The sequence below is a fragment of the Callorhinchus milii genome, unplaced genomic scaffold, assembly GCF_018977255.1.
Source record: "Callorhinchus milii isolate IMCB2004 unplaced genomic scaffold, IMCB_Cmil_1.0 Scaffold6, whole genome shotgun sequence".
Taxonomy (NCBI): domain Eukaryota; kingdom Metazoa; phylum Chordata; class Chondrichthyes; order Chimaeriformes; family Callorhinchidae; genus Callorhinchus; species Callorhinchus milii.
The window spans coordinates 8,679,081-8,694,872 of record NW_024704747.1 but is presented as its reverse complement, the minus strand read 5'-3'; the positions used below and the strand labels follow the sequence as shown (position 1 = coordinate 8,694,872).

The 15,792-nt window shown below is 40.2% G+C and overlaps 1 protein-coding gene across 1 annotated transcript in view; it reads left to right on the top strand.

Moving 5' to 3' along the window:
• The first annotated feature begins 1,241 nt into the window (after positions 1-1,241).
• The window catches only part of mgat5 (alpha-1,6-mannosylglycoprotein 6-beta-N-acetylglucosaminyltransferase), a 49,436-nt gene continuing 34,885 nt past the window's right edge, over positions 1,242-15,792 (top strand). Inside the window, exons 1-6 of the mRNA XM_007896186.2 lie at positions 1,242-1,409; positions 6,521-6,937; positions 8,843-9,007; positions 13,022-13,098; positions 14,213-14,302; positions 14,446-14,517. Of these exons, the coding sequence (XP_007894377.1) occupies positions 6,697-6,937; positions 8,843-9,007; positions 13,022-13,098; positions 14,213-14,302; positions 14,446-14,517 (645 nt within the window). The 5' untranslated portion in view covers positions 1,242-1,409; positions 6,521-6,696. The remainder of the gene's footprint in view (positions 1,410-6,520; positions 6,938-8,842; positions 9,008-13,021; positions 13,099-14,212; positions 14,303-14,445; positions 14,518-15,792) is intronic.

Below are 15,792 nucleotides of genomic sequence, written 5' to 3'. Positions count from 1 at the left end.
TTTTAAAATTTGTTTGTAGCCCAAAGTCAAACAAAAATACTAGCCCAAAAGTCATGTGTGTAGCAGAGTGGCCAATTTAGGTTAGTGGTTTTGAAACTGCAAGAAACTGTGATGGGTGGAAGGGAAGGGGGCAAAATGTTTTGCAGGTTTACATTAAAATTAAAAAAATTAGCCAACTGCCCAAAGCTGTTTTTTTACGCTCAGGGCAACAAAACAATCATTGAATTATACAGCACAGAAGGAGGCCATTCGGCCCATCGTGTCTGTGCCGGCTCTTTGAAAAGAGCTACCAACTAATCCCACTCCCCCGCTCTCTCCCCATAGCTCTGCAAACTTGTCCTCCCCAAATAATTAGCTACTTCTCTCTTAAAAGAGAAGTTATGGAATCGGCTTCCACCAGCCTTTCAGGCGATGCATTCCAGATCCGAACAACTCGCTGTGTGNAAAAAATTCTCCTCACCTTAACAACTATTTTAAATCGGTGTCCTCGGGTTACCGACCCACCCGCCAGCGGAAATAGCCTCTCCTTGTTCACCCTATCGAATCCCCTCATAATTTTGAAAACTTCTATTAAGTCTCCTCTTAATCTTCTCTGCTCCAAGGAGAATAACCCCAGCTTCTCTAACCTCTCCTCATAACTGAAGTCCCTCATTCCTGGTACCGTCCTGGTAAACCTCCTGTGCAGCCTCTCCGATGCCTTGACATCCTCTTAAAGTGCAGTGCCCAGAGCTGAACAGTCTCCAGCTGAGGCCTCACCAGTGTTTCATAAAGACTGGCGACAGAGCTCGCACAGGCCGTCCTGCCGACGTGGAGGTCGCCGCATCACACGTAAAGGACGCTGATTATGTATGACCTGTGGACTCCTCAGGAGTTTTCAGTGACTTTATGGCGGCGGCGGCGGGTTGGGATGAGGGGGAGCCGGCGGCAGGTGGCGGTACCACTCGCCCTGAGAGCGGACGCGGCGGCGGTTGAGCGCGAGCGTCGCGTTCTCTCTGTGTGTGTGTGTGCGCGCGCGCGTGCGCCCTCTCTCCCGCCCGCCCGCCCGCCGGCCGGAGTGTGTGAGTCGCCGGATCAAAATTGACGCAGGCAGGTCGCGAGAGAGCTAAAGGACGAAGACAGGAGGCGAGGACCCCGCGGGTGGCGGTGCTCCTCACACTCACTCACTGACGGCCTGAGTGACAGCAGCCGCCGGTCCCTCTGTCTGTCTGTTTTCCTTCACCCCCCCCCCCCCACCTCCTTCTTCGTTTCCTTCTGGCATCTTCCACTACTACTACACACACACACACACTCTCTTACTGTTTCAAACATGAAAGTGAGCGGCTCGGCGAGCGGTGGCGTTGGAGGAGGAGGAGGAGGAGGAGGAGGTTGATGAGAAAGAAGTGGGTAACCGTGAAACGCCGGGTTATAAGGTGAGCGGCGGTGTTATTGTTCGTAAAATATGTGTGTGTGTGGGGGGGGAGGGGAGGGGGGGCGAGCGATTGTTTGGAATCGACCGGCGGTTGGTTTCATCTGCTCGGAGGCTTTGTGTGTGTGTGTGTGTGGGGGGGGGATTCTGTAGTGAGATACCATCCCCACCACCACCTTCCGTCCTCTACCCTTCACTTGTGGTGGAGGAAGGGCGCCCAGACATTGGAGCTGAGACACAGGCACTTTCTTGACCGACTGATTGTGATCTCCTTTCTTCCGTTCCCCCTCCCCCCCTTCTCTCAGCCCCCCCCCCCCCCTTCCCTTTCTCTCTCACCCTTCCCTCCCTCCCCCCCTCTCTTCCTCCCCCCTATCCCCTTCTCTTCCCCCCCCTCCCCTTCTCTTCCCCCCCTCCCCTTCTCTTCCCCCCCTCCCCTTCTCTCCCCCTCCCCTCTCTCTTTCACCCCCTTCCCCCTTTTCTCTCCCCCCTTCCCCCTTTCTCTCTCCCCCTTTCTCTCCCCCTTCCCTCTCTCCCCCCTTCTCTCTCTCTCCCCCCCTTCCCCTCCCCCCCTTCCCCCTTTCTCTCCCCCCTTCCCTCTCCCCCCTTCTCTCTCTCCCCCTCTCTCTCCCCTCTCTCTCCCCCCCTTCCCCTTTCTCTCCCCCCTTCCCCCTTTCTCTCCCCCCTTCCCTCTCTCCCCCCCTTCTCTCTCTCCCCCCTTTCCCTCTCACTCCTATCACCTTTCTCTCACTCCTCCCACCTCTCACTCTCCCTCCTCTATCTTTGTCATACTCACACTCATCTTCTCACCTGCGCCCCCCACCCCACACTTTATCTTCTCTCACACTCTCCTCCTATCTCCTCTCACTCCACTTTGAGGTCTCAGTGCGAGCGCTGTTTGGTTTATAAAAGAGGCTCTGGAGCAGTTGCTCAGTATTCCCCACATATATTGAGTAACCTGCACGGAACCAACGAAAAGTACCGAAAAACTGACTTTATGCGGTACAGTTCTGCACTTAACTTTTGGTTAACGGTCCCCGTGATTTATTGCAATCACCTTCCCTTGAAATGTAAGCCGAAATTAAATTACTTTCTCGATAAAGGTAATCGTTTCACTGGCTACAAGTATGTGATACTTTACGATTTCCCCCAACCCATTCTTCCTGTGTACATTTGTTTTCAGAGAAGGTTTATGAAACGACCTTGTTTTCTCACCCCAACCCAATTCTTTACTTGCTTGTGTTATCCTTCAAGCAGCAATGATTTGTCTGTGTATGAGAGAGGTGCAGATTTTATTGTGTCAGCATGAGATGGAAGGCTGCTCAGGGGCTAAAATTATTTTAACAGCAACAGAAAGGTTGTGTACTTTATTCTATTGGTTTATTATGCCCTCTAAGGTTGCTCAATACAATAAATTGTTAGTGTTTTATAGAAACTTAAATTTTTCTCCTTCCTTAAGTGCAACATAAGAATAGTTGCACGTGATTATCTTGCGTATTGAGGGAACCTTAGTTGTTGTTGTATAGTAGGACATCAAAGGCTAAAGCTTAATAGTTTTAAACCCTTTGCTTGAGTTGTTTTTGAATAGTGAGGAAATCTTGAAGTTGGATTGAGGTGTTTGTGTCCATACTGAGAAGTTTTTTTTATGTACAATATTAAATATGGCTCCATAGGGTCCTAGCTCCGGCCTGCTTCATGTTCCCCGCCTTGCCCAACCCACCATTAGCAGGCGGGCCTTCAGCTTCTCTGCCCCCATCCTCTGGAACTCCATCTCACAGGCCCTTCGCCTCGGCCCCACCCGTGCCTCCTTCAAGACCTCTCAAGATCCTCCTCTTTGACCGTTCCTTCAGTCACCCTCCTACTCTCCACCCCTCCTGATCCCAACCACCAGTTGGGGTGCGGATCCCCGACTGTCCAGCACCTTAGGACGTGAAAACCGCTAAACAAATATAATTGTTGTTGTTGTGGAATTCTAAAGGGTAGGGGCAGAGAGGCTGAAGGACCGTGGGGGGGGTGTGCGGGTGTCGCGGAGATGAGCGGAGGGAACGGACAGGCTGATATGGGGTTAGCAGGTCACTGAGGTAGGAAGGAGCAAGGCCATGGAGGACGTTGAAGGTGAGGATGAGGATTTTAAACTCAGTCCTCTGGGAGATGGGGAGACGGTGGAGCCGGGTGAGGCTAGGGGTGACAGATAGAGTCACGGAGTCTGACACGGGAGAGGACACGATCTGCAACTTGTGGAGAGAAGAGTTGGGAAGGCCAACAAGCAGGGAGTTTGTGTAGTCAAGTCTAGATGTGATGAACGCATGAGTGAGGCAATGGCGGAGGTGGGGAAAGCAGAGGGGGTCATTGCACGGATGTGGCTCCCAAGTGTAGTGAATATTTTTGGAGGTTAACGTGTCAAAGCCATTTACACCAACAAGAGTCCCACCAACAGCCATATAGTAAATTATCAATTAATTTGGAGGATATGACACGTATGAACATTTTAGTATTATACTTTGAAAGAAAAAACCCGAGTAAACCAGTAATTGATTAAGTAGTGCTACATATTTGACTGTAAAAATATCATTGGTGATTTCTTGCAGTATGAGTATACTACTGTAAAATCACTTCAATGCAGGTACCTAAGTGTTTATGAACAGTACTTTTGGTTACAAAAGTTAAAGAAAACATGAAAAAAACATGAATTCAAAGATTCTTGGATGTATCTTTACAATGGTTTGTGGTCTTTTGTGGACCTCTTTTGTTTCTATAGATTGGCAAAGAAGCGAGCTTTGGTTTGTGAAAACACCTTATTCTTGTTAAGTTAGCTTGAGCAGCTGTATTGACATTGTTGTGGCCAATGTAGTCTAACATGAAAGCAATTAGCTGTATTTAGCATAGATTCAGTCTTGCACATGACAAGGCAGATCTTCATAGACACATGCCTGGCTCACCTCATCCATGAGAGTACATATGAAGCCATCAATTGGGTATTGAATCTGGGACCATTCAAGTCAATACCTTTGTCACCCAGCTGTTTACCAAACCATTGGAAGATCGTTGTAAAAAAAAGGTGTTTTGTACATATTTTGAAGGTTATAATTTCAAGTTCCTAATAACAGGTTCTTGTTCTCCAGTGTATTAAAAATCCAGTTTTCATTATACAAGAAATATTTGTCAAAAAATTAAGCAACCCCTTTAATGCGTGAAAACCTATTTGCTCCAGTGTTGTTTTAGGTGAAATACAATATTGTAGTACAAATATGAAAGTAATAACTTGCATTTTATAGTATCATGACATCCTGAAGTCTCAAACAGTTAATTACTGTCAAGTGTAGTGAATATTTTTGTAGGTTAACGCATCAAAGCCATTTGCACCAACGAGGGCCCCACAAACAGCCATGAGGTAAATTATCAATTAATCTGGAGGATGTGATATGTATGAACATTTTAGTATTATACTTGAAGAGAAGAAAACCTGAATAGACTAGTAATGTATGTCGGAAGTAAAAATATAGGAATACTGTATTTGTGTGTAGTAAGTTAAGGCTTATAATTGAAACGGGGAGGAGGAAATAAATGAAGATTTTAAATTTTTTGTGAAAATAATGTGAATAACCCAAATGTTGTGTGGGTTTTATTTATGCTACATAGTGTGCTCTACTATGTAGAAGTCTTATCTTTCTTTCTGCTTCTTAGATTGAGTTTTCAATCTCTCCTTCTGTGTAGCTGGGGTGTTTTTTAAATGGAAGAAATTACACATTTGAGTATTTCCAAAAAATCTATTTGGTTTTTTTAACTTATTGAGGGCCACAATGAACAATATTATTCCTTTAAACCACTGACTTTTATTTATTAAAAGTGGTGGATGTCACATTTTATCTGGATTTGAATGAAATTCTCTGCCGATATTCACATTCATGGACGATGAATTGTCAATTCTAGCTTAGTTACTCAGCACAGTAGGTTATACAGGGTTAGATGAAATTTGATGAAATTGACAAGATATCTGCAGGGATCCCAGATTGTGATGCATTTCAGCATTCCCCTACTGACTGCCTGAAAACTGGTACCGAATGTAAAATTAATTTACCTCCATTATTTCTGCTGAAGTCAAAGGTGGTACATTTATATACTTTACAGTGTAATCTGTGAAGCGCTTTGAGACATCTAGAAGACGTGAAAAGGCTAACAACCTGGTTCCTATTTACTGCTAGGCAAACAGAGACATGTGGAGTAAGGAAACTTGCTCAATGTTTTGTCCTGTCGAGAATCTAGTTCAGATTCTCTCGCTTGCGAGGGGAGTGCTCTAACCACTAAGCTTCAGGACTCCACATCTTTATTTCCATATACTTTATTTCAATATTTTTACACTTAAGAATATTTCAGTAGTTGTGAATTCTTGTGGGGAAAGTAGTTTTACATTCTATGCATATATGAAATTTATCAGCATGACTTAAATTTGTATTGCTCGTTCACAAAAAGTAAAGTAGCAGGAAGTTCTGACTAAAAATTCTTTGAGAAGTAATACATTTTGTACTTCTCTGTCTGTGCCTTCTTTCTTCGCAGTTTAACTAAATCAACTTTTTTTTTAAAAAAAGCGTATTGAAAAGAACAATCACTTTTTGCAGTGGCAGAAACATTTTCTATTTGCCACTTGCATTCTCAAGGTCTAATATTTATTTAGTAAATTTTAGTAAATTTCTCCAGGGTGGGATAAAAAAAAAGCTTTGTTTGTACTTGTGTAACATAAAGGTTGTTTCTGGGATGGTTGACAAGGTAACTGGCTTCTAGTTCAGACATAACAGGTCAGCGATGCTAATTTGATATTGCTGGGACCAGCAATGTCTCAGGTTCCAGTAGCCTGAGAAATGGTTTAATTAGAACTGACTCAAGTTGTCTGAGGGTACTCTATATGGGAGTAAGTTGTAACAATTCTTCTGATGGGTTTTCTTGCTCAAGGTTAGAATTAGCCCAAATTCTAAAAGTCTAAAGGTGATATAGTGTAACCACCTTTTATAGTGTGACCACTTTTTACATGCTGAAGTTGTAAAGTGTTGATCAGCCTTCTAAAAATAATCTGTTACATGTGCAATAATGATTAACAGCTTCTCTTTTATTCTCTTTCTCTAGAATGGGTACAAGTAATGCTGATATAACTTGGCTGCCTAACCGAAAATGTTTTTCCTACAAGATGGACAGTTTCAAGGCTGCTGAGATGAAGAGATCAACAAGGATATATTAAACTATGGGATCATGTACTTTATTTCTATGCATTTCATTGTAGCATAACTTTCCTGCTGAAAACCATGGCGATCTTTAATCCATGGAAGTTATCTTCACAAAAACTGGGATTATTTTTGGTAACCTTTGGCTTCATATGGGGTATGATGCTTCTTCATTTCACCATTCAGCAACAGACCCAACATGAAAGTAGTATTATACTTCGAGAGCAGATTCTAGATCTTAGTAAACGATACATCAAAGCATTAGCAGAAGAAAACCAAAATGTAGCAGATGGGCCGTATGTTGGTACAATGACTGCATATGGTAAGTTAAACTTGCTTGATCGGAAATGCTGTGATCCCAGTTTCTGAAATATCTGATGATGATGCTATTTCACAAAGTGAGCCCCGGATATACAGTGGAATCCACTTTTGCCGTACGCCGGTTAACCCCGAACGTTGGGTAAATCAAACAAAACCCCCAGCCCCGAATCATTTGTGTTCTTACCTGTTTTAAATATGTTGGTTGATTCGGATGAATATTCAGTTACTCCAGGCAAAATGTCACCCTGGTGGTTGCTGAATGTACTTTCTCGTGCTTTCTGTGTGTCCAGGGGCTGCATTCAGCCACATGAGTCTCCTGGGTGTAGATGGGAGGGGTCAAATTGCGATTGACAGCAGACTCCAGCCATTCACAAGCGGCTGGAGGTGGGCTGCCAATCAGTGAAGAGGCCAGGGAGGAACAGGGAAGAACAAGGGAGGGAAATGGAGTTTGATTGACAGTTGAGCAGTTTGTGAATGTGTCAAGTATCCATCCATTCACAAGCTGTCAATCAACACCACCGCTAATTGGTCCCCTTCCCATCCATGGGAACAGCAATGGGAGGGAGGAAGCCCCAAGCCGCTCCTCTGCTGGGTGGGAATGTGCTGCACTTTATTTTCCAGCCAAACAAAGGCAAATATATTTTACTGAATTCTGTGAGTATTTTAACTTTGACTAATTAGTTAACATTGCTTCAAGTGAAACAACATTATTACATATGCAGCATTGGCGGGGCTCCTTTGTTGGACGGAAATAATATTTGCATTTGATATAGTGCCTTATCACTTCTTCGAGACATCTCAAAGCGCTTCACAGAATATATTGTAAAGTGAATTGATTATATTTTGTGGGCAAAACGGTATTTCAAAATGGTATTTTCGATGTGTCCGTCTTAACTGCCTTCCACTTTACCTTTTTGATAAGATTTTTAATTCATTGTGATTTAATTACTTACCAGCCATCTTTTTTTAAAAAAAATCCAGTAGAAATTAATCTTAACTATTTTTATTGCAGCAGAAAAATCAGTAACTGAAGCATTTTTAAAAGTTTTTTTAAAAAAAGCTAAAATCCAGTGACATGCAAACAACAAAACCTAAAATATTAATAGTATTTAATCACGTTGAGGTTTCTTCAGACACTTCACAGGTTATTGCTATAAAGTTAGTACGTTTATAGCCAAATACAGAAGCTGTTTTTATCAGCAAGAGTTCCACAAATGGTCAGATGAACGACCAATTTGTTTGGAGGATTGTTGTCCAGAATACAAGGAGAAATTCCTTTCTCTTTTGAATAATGTCATATAATCATTAACATTCACCTGAACAGGGAGACAGATATTATCGAGAGTGGTTACCTCCAAGAATGCTGTATGTCTCCATTTCCCAATAATTGAGTGTTATCTTCGACCAGTGTGGTCCAACCGGTGGCATGCGGGTCACCAGTGGCCGTCTGAGGCTTTAATTCGGGTCAAGACCATTCCAACTTCCTCTCCCTCCACCCCCGGTGAACGTCCTGAGAGAGGAGAGAGGGATGGAGAGGAGAAAGTGTATGTGTGTGAGAGGAAAGAAAGGGAGAGAGAAAGAGAAAAAGCAACTGAGAAGGTGATTGAGAGAGGCAGAGCAGAGAGATTGAGGGGGAGTGAGAAGTGTGACCTCTCTCTCCCCAACTCCCCCCTCTCCCCAACTTCCCACTCTTCATAAGTGTCTTCATTTGTTTAAAAAAAACCTGTCTATTATTACTCAGGGTCTATTTTTTATTTTGTGGTTAAATCCTGATCTTACAAACCACATTTATACATGTTATACCAATATAATATCCTTGTTATCCATTGTATTTGTGCTGTCTTTAACAAGATTGTAAACATTGAATGAGGAATGCAATAGTTTAATTGAAATAATATTTTAACAGATTTGAAAAAAACACTGGCTGTACTCCTTGACAGCATTTTGCAACGCCTTGGAAAATTGGAATCTAAAGTTGACAATCTTGTATCAAATGGGACAGGAGTGAATTCTACCAATATTACAACTGTAAGTCCCAGCTCAGGCAACTCTGAAAAAGTCAATGTGGCAGGTGAGTCAAGGTTTTGTCTTCCTACACAATTTGTATTGCTCACTTTCTTTGGTGAATCATAAAATCACTTGAAGGAATACAAACAATTTTCCTTCCCATGTTTGACATGCTCTGGAATAAAGTATTTGAAAAGAATTGTTATGAGGGCATGATAGAAATTGAGGGCTTGTGTTTTTCTTTCACTATCCTAGGGGAACATCTAGGCAATAGTGATCATAACTTAATAAGGTTTAAGATAAAAATTGAGTAGGAGATGAGTATGACAAAGACCAGGGTAATAGATTGGAAAAAAAGCTGATTTTGAGGGGATGAGAACGGAACTTGAGAAAATAAATTGGAAAACAATATTGGCAAACAAAGAGATAGAGCAGCAGTGGGAAACATTTAAAATAGTGATCAATAGAGTCCAGGAGAAATATATTCTGCTAAAAAGCAAGACAAAGCTAAAATAATAATGAGACACCATGGATGAATAAAGACATAAGGGCAAAGTTGAGACTCAGGAAAGAGGCGTTCACTAAGTACGTAAACAATAAGGGAGAGCATGACAAAAAAGAATACGAAGAGGTCAGGAAAATAGTCNAAAAAACAATTAGGAAGTCAAAGAGGAATTATGAAATTAAGTTAACAAGGAATATAAAAAGAAATAGTAAAATATTCTACAGACATAAATAACAAAAGAAAAATAGAAATTGGGCCACTAAGGGATGGACAAGATAAATTCACAGGCTGCGACAGCGAAATGGCAAAATTATTAAATAATTACTTTGCTTCAGTACTCACCAGGGAGACGGATCAGGTGGACATGACAGTAGAAGAGATCGAAAATAATATAAATACATTTAAGGTATAAAGGGGAGATATAATAGAAAAACTAAGAAAACTCAGAGAGGATAAAACACCTGGTCCAGATGGATTGCATCCGCGTATATTAAACAAAATTGAGGGAAGAGATAACAGAGGCACTATTATAATAATAATCCTTGCATTTGATATAACGCCTTATCACATCTTCAAGACGTCTCAACGCACTTCACAGAATATACTGTAAAGTGAATTGACCGTATATCTTGTGGGCGAAATGCGGCAGTCAATTGCGCACAGCAGTGTCCCACAAACAGTCATGCATTGAGTGATCAAATTCTTCTTANTTTTTTCTTTCTCCATCCGGGCACCGAATTTGGCTGCAACGTAACTTCACAGAAGTGGGATGGGTTCCTGAGCTGTGTTGTGGGAGATTAAAATGAAAGACCCATGTGAATATCTGCAGAATTCAATATTGGCCAAACCTTTTACTTATCCTGGAAATTGGACCCCGTTATAATATAAAGTTAGGCGAGAGGAGTTCTCTTCATGCCCGGAATTAACCCCTTCCTCTTTCTTCGTACCAGGGTACCTGTACAAACGACATACAAAATAATGGATTGCTTGGTATTCTTTGCATGTCGCGAGTATTTAGACACAATGCTTCATTGAATTCAGTGCCTCTTTGAGATAACATTCTGTCCTTGGGCTTTGCATAACAACTGGATTTCTGCCCATCAACTTCACACAGTGTTAGATTGAAAGTTCCTTTCTCAATTGCCCAAGGTTTGGAAAGTTGAACTAAGGAAATGAGAACATGGCATTATTAGGTTTCCTAATAGGCAGTATTAGAAACATATACCAGACACAGGCAGGCTAAGATATAACTGCTGGCTAAGATGTAACTATTACACATATATAATAACTCATTAGAAAAGGGAATAGTGCCAGAGGACTGGAGGATAGCTAATGTTATACCTATATTTAAAAAGCGAGATAGAACAAGCCCAGGGAGCTATAGACCTGTCAGCTTAACATCGGTGGTAAGAAAGATAATGGAATCCTTATTGAAGGAGGTGATAGAAAAACATCTAGAAGCAGAAAACATAATAAAGACTAGTTAGCACGGAATTCAAAAACGAAGTCATGCTTGACCAACCTCATTGAATTCTTTGAAGGGGTAACAGAAAGAGTAGACAAGGGTAATGCGGTAGATGTAATATATTTAGATTTCCAAAAGGCGTTCGATAACGTATTATATAGTAGACTTATGAATAAGGGCAGAGCATATGGAGTCAGGGCAAAAATAGCAGCAGCAAGTTGGCTGCAAAACAGAAAACAGAGAGTAGGGGTAAAGAGTAGCTACTCAGACTGGCAGGGGATGGGCAGTGGTGTTTCACAAGGATCGGTGTTTGGACCACTGTTGTGCACATTATACATTAATGATTAGATAGAGGGAGGGTGATAGAATAGAAGGTTATGCTTGAAGGCTAAGTTGAGGAAGGGCAGGAGGAGGCTCATGTGGATCATAAACACCGGCATAGACCAGTTGGGCCGAATGGCATGGTGCTGTGTATTTTAATTTATCCTTTTTCTCTTCCCTAACTCACCATCAATTTGCTTAACATTCGAGCATTCCCTAAAATAATTTTATCCAGGGAAATTGTTAGCTTTTTTTGCTAGAATATCCAACTCTAATGGCCACAAAAATCACTTTAAATTTACAGGGATTAACCACTTTTATGTTAAAGAATTTAGGCTCTTTACAATTTTGTTTCTGTAACGGTGTATTTTACAGAAGGCCACAAAGTTTTGAAGCTACAATATAACTGCAGATGGTATAGCTAAACAGTGACAATTACCATCCTCACTGGTACATCACATTACACATGGTGCTGTAACCAGTGCACTGGATGAATACTGATGAAGGTTGCCTACTCAAGGCAGACAGGCCGTGACTTTCAAGCCATTGATCTACCAGTTAACCAGCTGTTTTTAAAAGCCTGTAATAAATTTAGTGTTGTCAGCAGCACAGCTTAATGATCTTTCATATAAGTTATGCTCAGTAGTTTCTAAGATAAGATAGCAGCATTTAGTACAGCCAAAATTATTTTAAATTGAGACAATTTATGACCATATAAATGAACTGCAAGATGCAGAGTGAAAAGTAATTTAGGTGATACGATTCAATGATGCAGTATTATGAAAAATTGTGTTCCAGTTCATAGAACTGTTTAATTAGACCAGGTAATGAAGAAGAAGCAACAGAAGGATTTGGCTAGCCTCAAATATTTCAGACAATGGAAGAAGTAAAAAAAGACTTACTCAGAACATTTTTCTTGGAAATTGAAAGAGGGAAGTAAGTGCATGTAATGCATAAAATGTTTAATATGGAGGACATTTTTTGTCCCAATTAGAGGTACTTTTAAAAAAAAGACTAAATGTAAACCAGTTAAGAAAAACTGTATTGCATACCATACAACACCTGATCATTAACAAAACTTGCAAAAAAAACATATATTGTCCAACTTCTTGTTCAATGTACCGAATAGTTTGCCTTTATTACCACCTAGCAGACTGCTCCAAATGCATATCACTCATAAGTGAAATTGTTTGTAAATATGTATGGGGTTGTTCATCACTGCGACGATGGGTCAAGACTACATTTCCTGTGATTCAACCCGTCACCACATGTGCACTTAACGGCAAGCATTGGAACTGCATTGAATTGCAGGAAATTAAGTTCTTCTGCGTATGCATCAACGGGTCAGGACATCATTTTCTGTGATTCAATGCAACCACAAAGTGTGGGAATAATGGAAGGTAGGGGAGAGGAGTTATGAGTTAGGAGGTGATAAATACGACTAGTGCAAAAAACATCTGACAAGTTTTTAAACTGAATGGGACTCAGGTGGATGTATGATTTAGGCAATTATATGATTTAGAAAGATAAGACTTGTTAATTTTACTGTGAACTTTATTTAAAATTATGCTTTTGGCTAACAATGATTTCACATTTACTTATTATGCACAATATTAAGTACAGAGCTGGATAGTGTCTTATTAACAGAATATGGAAATTTCTTTGAATAAAGAACTGAAATAAATAAATTCCCACATTGTGTTGCGTGTTATTGAGTAGATAATAATTATTGTTCTTTTTCTGTCATGCCCTCTAGTATAATTTAACGTCTTATAATTTCTTTGCAGATCTTATTAATGGAGCCCAGGAACGGTGTGAATTGCCGCCTATGGATGGCTTCCCCCACTGTGAGGGAAAATTGAAGGTAAACCAAAAAAGAAACTGAAGAATTTCAATTCTATTTTAATATTTTCAGACAGTTTATTAATTTCCAATGTGACACTTTTGGCCACTCCATTCTCCTTCATTGCCTTCTCCGTCATGTGTGTCACTGCTTTCTTTCGTTCTATTCCTTCCTGTCCCAATGCCATCACTGCATCTTCTCCAGGTAGTAGAATAGAATCAAGGATAATTTTTGAAAGGTAGAGATGAATATCATCAGCATACCAATTGAAAGTATTTCCTATGATTGTGAATATCACCAAGAACACAGGAAGACTAGCAGGAGAGGATGAAATATAGAGCTCTTTGCATAGAAATTGAACAAGATCTCACTTAAACACAGTCTCACAAATAGGAGTATCTCTTGCAATTCCTACGGCTGTGATTGTAGCTTTGCGAAATTTTGTTTAGATTGAGGGATCATCCTATGTTTTTAAAAAGGGAGTTTGCTAACTTGTTTTGATCTCAACCTGGTCCCTTGTGCATTTAGAGATGTAATGTAAATTTTAGTGCACTAGAAACTGCTTGGCAGTATTTTTTGTCAACCAGCAGGTTTGTAATCTCTATACACACCAGTTGTTGTTTAGCTATCTCTATAATGAACCACAATTGAACAGTTCTCGGGCTTCTTTTAAATTCCTCTATTCCAGCCTATCTTCTCTTAACAATAAAGTCAGTTCATGGACGTTCAGTCATTTCTGTTCCATAAATAGTGCTTAGAATTTGAACCTTGCTAAAACTTGTCCAAGCCATTTGAACATTTTACGTTTTTGTCAGTTTCTTGCAATAAAACCATTACTCAATAAAATAATAAAAATACCTGATTTTTCTTGTAAGAGTATTTATGGCAAAAATACCATCAGTTTCATTTATCCTAAATAGCATTACTAGTATTTCACCAGCTTTTACAAGCCATTACTGCTGTGTTGTTTTTCCCAGAGAAAAAAATATTCATGGAACAAGAAGCATTGGCCATTCATAAATTTGACTTTTGATAGGAACAGATGTACGGAATAAGACAATAATCTCTTAATTTCTCTCCAGAATGTCCAGAATACAAAAATGTATTCAGTTTGTTTTGCTGTTCTCTTTTATAGTGGATGAAGACCATGTGGCGGTCAGATCCTTGCTATGCCAGTTATGGTGTGGATGGGTCCATATGCTCATTTTTTATTTACCTCAGTGAGGTCAGTTGGCAATTCGTTTACATGTTTTACGTTTTGATAAAACTCATCATGCAGTGTTCATATATGTACAATCATGTAGATAATTTAGAATGTTTGTTTTTAGTACATAATAGCTCAAATTACTTTTCCATTCCCAAGTATAGGTTGAAAATTGGTGTCCTCCTCTACTTTGGAGAACGAAGAGCCTTCGTGAAGAATCTGACCCACAGAGCTTGGTTAGTATTGAAAGTGTGGGGTATTCATTTAGTTGACACAACGTAACACTTAATCCTCATTAGAATTCTGCACATAGGTCTACCATTTCCTGAAGACATACACATCTATTACTATTTATGATCTTTATCTTTAATGCAGCACATTAAATCTTGGTATGCATTGATCAATGAAGTTCAAATTCACCCACTTTTGTGGATTACAGTGTACTCAATAATCTCATACAATCTGCTCTCTCCAAGTTTAGTGTTAAGAAGCAGTCACTAATTTGTGAAATTTCTTGTACATCCACCCCTACCTACTTTCTGTTCCCCAATAGAACAATTAAGAAATTGAAATTCCCTTTGGTTATGACATTAGAATTTCCTGTAAGATTTTCTTCTTGTACAACCCCTATTTGTTTTGGAAGTTGATAGGAGTCAGTTACTGTTTTATTATCATTACTAATTTCTATCCTGATTGATTTATCCATCTTTTGTTACTTCTCCCTCAATAGTTGTTTTGATTATGATAGAGATACGGGGCTTATTGTTGATAAATTAGTCAATCTAAGCAGCAAAATTATTTCAGGAACTTGTGAGGAAAAGGTGGACTCTTTCTCTTTGGAAAAGAGGTGGAGGTGATTTCATATGTGTGAAGGGGATTCATTTAAATATTTTAAAAAAGTGCAATATGATGAAAATATTAACAGAGGGGAATAAGCTAAATGTTGAGAATGTTATGAGTAAGGGGGAAATCAGGTCAACTGTTACATAATGGGTTATAGTCTTCTACAATACATAATCTTGGAGGGAGCCCAAGTAACAAAACATAAACAAAACATGCAAGCGAGAGACCTGAGTTCAATTCCAGGCAGGGCGAAACCTCGGGCAAGTTTCCTTACTCCACACAGAGTCTAATAATAATCCCTCCAAAACCAATAATAAATTGGTCATTTTCAATCTACGACTGTTTGTGGGACATTGCTGTGCGCAATTGGCTGCCGCGTTCGCCCACAAATATACAGTCAATTCACTTTACAGTGTGTTCTGTGAAGTGCTTTGGGACGTCCTCCCGACGTGAAAAGCGCTATATCAAATGCAAGGATTATTATTATTATATTATAAAGGGCTCGAGACACTTCGGGACTAGGTGCCCGAGAAGCAGAAAGGATAGTAGAATGTGATCAGAGGTGAGCACATGGGTTTAAAAAAAAGTTGAACATTCTCAAATTTTTTCTGTTGTAAAAGTTTATGATGGAAAGTCTCAGAAGTTGAAGGATTTCTGTGTGAGATTTA